The 3,986-nt window shown below is 35.0% G+C and overlaps 1 protein-coding gene across 1 annotated transcript; it reads right to left on the bottom strand.

Moving 5' to 3' along the window:
* Nucleotides 1-269: 269 nt before the first annotated feature.
* On the bottom strand, nucleotides 270-3,781 carry LOC110712842 (regulatory protein NPR5-like). The gene is made up of 2 exons (XM_021891295.1): nucleotides 2,616-3,781; nucleotides 270-1,466 (listed from the first exon to the last, which is right to left on the bottom strand). The coding sequence occupies exons 1-2, from the start codon at nucleotides 3,081-3,083 to the stop codon at nucleotides 444-446; spliced, it is 1,491 nt and encodes a 496-aa protein (XP_021746987.1). The 5' UTR covers nucleotides 3,084-3,781; the 3' UTR covers nucleotides 270-443.
* Between the last annotated feature and the right edge of the window lie 205 nt (nucleotides 3,782-3,986).

The raw sequence follows: 3,986 nt of genomic DNA on the forward strand, positions 1-3,986 counted from the left end.
TTACAAAACATAATTTAATTTTACAGCCTTGTATTGAAAAGATTGACCTGATTTTTTTATTTTTTTTGTAGAATTAATGCTCCCAAAAAAAAGAAGCCAAAATCTCCACTTCAGATGATCAACTGCATTTTGCATATAATCATTCATCATTAAACTGATCATGCATAAAAAAAATAATTTTTTTTTTAAAAAAAAAAAAACAAAACAAAAACAAAAGAAAACCTACAAAAACCCAGAAATAATCCAAAAATAAATTAGAGAAACTCAAATTGAATTAATTGAGCAGAATTATGTAAATAATTCTAGCATTATCCACTATGTAGTAGTAATTTGTTGTTGAATGACATACATAGATGGATAATTACATATTGATTGTTTTCAATTAATTAACTAAAATATGTAACACCAACCGTACGTACGTCCGTACACTCCAAAATTTAACTTCAATACTCGTTATGATGATGGTGATGCTGGTGGTGGTGATGATAAATCGACGCCGGATTCGGGTGACTTGTATGACTATTATCCTCATTATGGTGGTGATGATCTCCCATTGACGCTGAACCAACTGCCCCTAGATTCAAATAAACCATTCTTGAATCTATACTAATGTTCCCAACATTTCCACTACTACTAGTACTACTAGTATTCTCTTGATCGCCTCCAACAGGCGCGTAAATCGATGTGTTATTGTTATTGTTGTTGTTGGTGGTGGTGTTGTTGTCGTTCGCTTCCTCTCTTGAGATCACCATAGCAGCGGACTGCACGAGTTCGAGACAAAGTCGTAGTTTGTTGGGCTCAATGTGAGCTAAACCTGGGACCGCCCCTTTGAAGAGGAAATCCGAGGTTAAAGTCCTTAGGATGTCTAGGGGAGTGACTCCGTCTACGGTGCGTACATTTGGGTCTGCGTGGTGGTCTAACAACACTGCCACCATGTCCGGGGACACCATCTCGGCTGCTATATGAAGCGGGGTTTTCCCTGTGGGACCGGCCGGGTAGTTCACGTCGGCTGCCCCTAGTTCAAGCAATGCCTTGACAACCTCACGGCTGCAGTTTTCTACTGCATAGTGTAGTGCTAATGCTTCATCTAAATTTAGGCCTTCACCCATGACCATGAGCTTGACTAGCTCCACGTCCGAGGAGTCGAGTGCACGTCTCATCCGCCGGATCTTGTGGTCCTCCTGTTCCACGGGGGAAGGGAGACCGAGGTCATGAGCGTGGTGGTGGTGGTGACGTGGAATAAGGGATGATCGCCTTGCTATCGATGACTTTAACCGGAGCTCCTCGATTTTCGCTACCACGTCGATTGGGAGGTGTTTTGCTAGGACTTCCGGAGGTAAGCCGGATTTCGCTACAAGATGTGAGCATGTTGTCCATAGTTGGTGCATGTCTTGCTTCCTTGATGCAATTAGTACTTTCATTACATCCTCAATTGACGCCTTTTCTACCATACTTGACAATTGCTTCTGCAAATTAAATTCATCCCAAAATTAAACATTGATCAATATTGCAATGTAACACTAGTAATATACTCTAATTATGTTTATTAAACAATACTATTAATTGGTTCATATAGGGTGGATCAAATAACTAACTAAACATAAGTGTCAGGGCTATCACTTTATATTGTTGAGCAAATCTTATTCCAAAATTTGCACGCATGAAATAATGTATATGATTGGACCTTTACATAAATCTAGTAATAATTTTCTTACACAAACTATTGCCAGAATACAAAGAATTCCGTACAATACCTCCTCTGTTCAGAATTAGCTGTCACATTGATAGTGTAATTATTTTTGACAGTCGATGGTGTAATATTGTAATTACAACTAGTATTGTGAGCTAGATTTCAACGATGGTAGCATTTTATCAAGATTAATACTTATATTGTGTTAATTAAGCTCAAATGACAAATGAAGTTTGTAAATTTTCATTAACAAATCTCTTTACTTACACGTTTCATATATGATGAAATAATAGAAATTGTAGAATGACAAGTTATGTCTTAAAAAAGATAATTTCAGTATGAGTAATCAATAAGATACAAAGTCTTATCATTTCATGAATACAAGACCATTGTAGTACAAAATTTAAATTTCACACAAAATTGGATAAATGTCACATAATTAATAAAGACAATACAATAATTCATTTGTTTATATATACATTTATGGGAGTTTGTGTAAGCATGAGTAGATTACCATATTAGAGTTAAGACAATGAGTTGCTCCAAATGAGGAAAGTAAAGTTTTTTTTACAGAAATCAGTTAAACTTTGTCCCCCCCCCCCAGCAACTGTGGAAGAAAAGACTTTGATTGAAATGATTTGAACACCTACCCCCAAATATCAATTCTTAAATTATACAAACATACTTAACAATCATCATAAGATCTATAATAAGTAAGTAACCATTTGGATGAGATCTTTGCCCATTTTACGGTAACAAGTTCATCCAACTGTGACAGCAACAATACACCCGTTGTATACAAGAACAACTAAAAAAACCCGAATTATATTTGTTTTTTAAAAAATTAAGATCTTACCTCAGCTCATCATCCACTACTTATTCAACCCAAATGACGCAAATTATATTAAAATTATTTATAACGAACCTGAGTAAGCAAAGCAAGTTGTTCAACCCCGAAAGATCGAGCGGCGGAGAGCGTATCAAGAGCAAGATCAACGGCAGAGGTGCAATGCGTGTGCCAACAACCGCGCTCACCACAATTGGGACGAGGTTCGTGTTTTTGTGGAACAATTGAAACTTGACCACTGTAAAGAAATTGTAATAATAACATGAAAACTTCATACCCGACTGAGTTAACCGGTATTATTTGTGACGGACCACCACTGGCTCGAGGCGATGAGGCTTGACCCATAACCCGTGGGTCAAGCCCACCCGGTTGGTCCGGCCCACAAAAGAATTTTCTGAAGAACAGACTACGCGCTGCTAAGATGCAGCGGTGCGCGTGTACTAAACGTCCTTCTACGCTGAAGGTTACGTCGCTGAAAGCTTGGCCGTTGATTAACAGGTTAAGGTAATCCAACGATAGAGATCGCAAGGAATCATCTAAGCTCATTTTTTCTCTAATTTGTGATTATTTTTAGGGTTATAAGTAGTATTAATACTAAATTACTAATAATAGAAGGAAAATATTGAAGGGTATTAATTTTATTTTAGGGATATGAAAATGGTATATAGTTTGAGGTGAGCCTCATAGTTGAAGATGAGAGAAAGAAGATGATTTTTTATTTATTTATTTTTTTGTTTCACAAAAACAAAAAATTGGAAGAGAGAGATAAAGAGGAGAGAGAAAGAGGGGATTTTACAAGAAAGCAAATGGGGTGGATGGAGTGGTCGGCTGAGGGTATTTAAAAGGGGATGAATAATAACAATAAACATAATTGGAATAATTTTTATTTTATTTTTTTTTATATATATATATACGTAGTTAATAATTGGAATAATTAGATGACGTAAATTAGGAGTAGTATATTATTTAAAATATAAAATAATGGTAGCTAATAAATAAGGACGGGTTTGTTGGTTTTTTTTTTTTTTTTTTCGTGCACCATTTTGTTTTTTACGGTTTATTGTTATTGATGATTTAGTTTTGTATTTTAATTATGTGATGACTTTTATTATACCTCTGTTTTAAGTTAAATATAACATATTGCCGACACATTTGTAATTGGATTACTAATATATCTAATTATTTGTCGATGAAAAACACATAAAAAGTTGATAAATTGAAATACCTTGACATAAACCTAAAATATCTTGTATATACTAAGATTAATTAGTATCATATATGTTAATACATATGAAGACATTTAAAGAAGATACGTGGTATGCTAAATAAAGATGAAGAGTTCAACATATACGAAGTTGCATTTATCCTGAAGCGGAGCGAGTGCATACAAAAATTTTCTTTCGTATTTCCTTTCTACTTTTTTACTTTTACTATTTGACTTTATATTAT

The sequence above is a fragment of the Chenopodium quinoa genome, unplaced genomic scaffold (assembly GCF_001683475.1).
Source record: "Chenopodium quinoa cultivar QQ74 unplaced genomic scaffold, ASM168347v1, whole genome shotgun sequence".
In the NCBI taxonomy this organism is placed as follows: domain Eukaryota; kingdom Viridiplantae; phylum Streptophyta; class Magnoliopsida; order Caryophyllales; family Amaranthaceae; genus Chenopodium; species Chenopodium quinoa.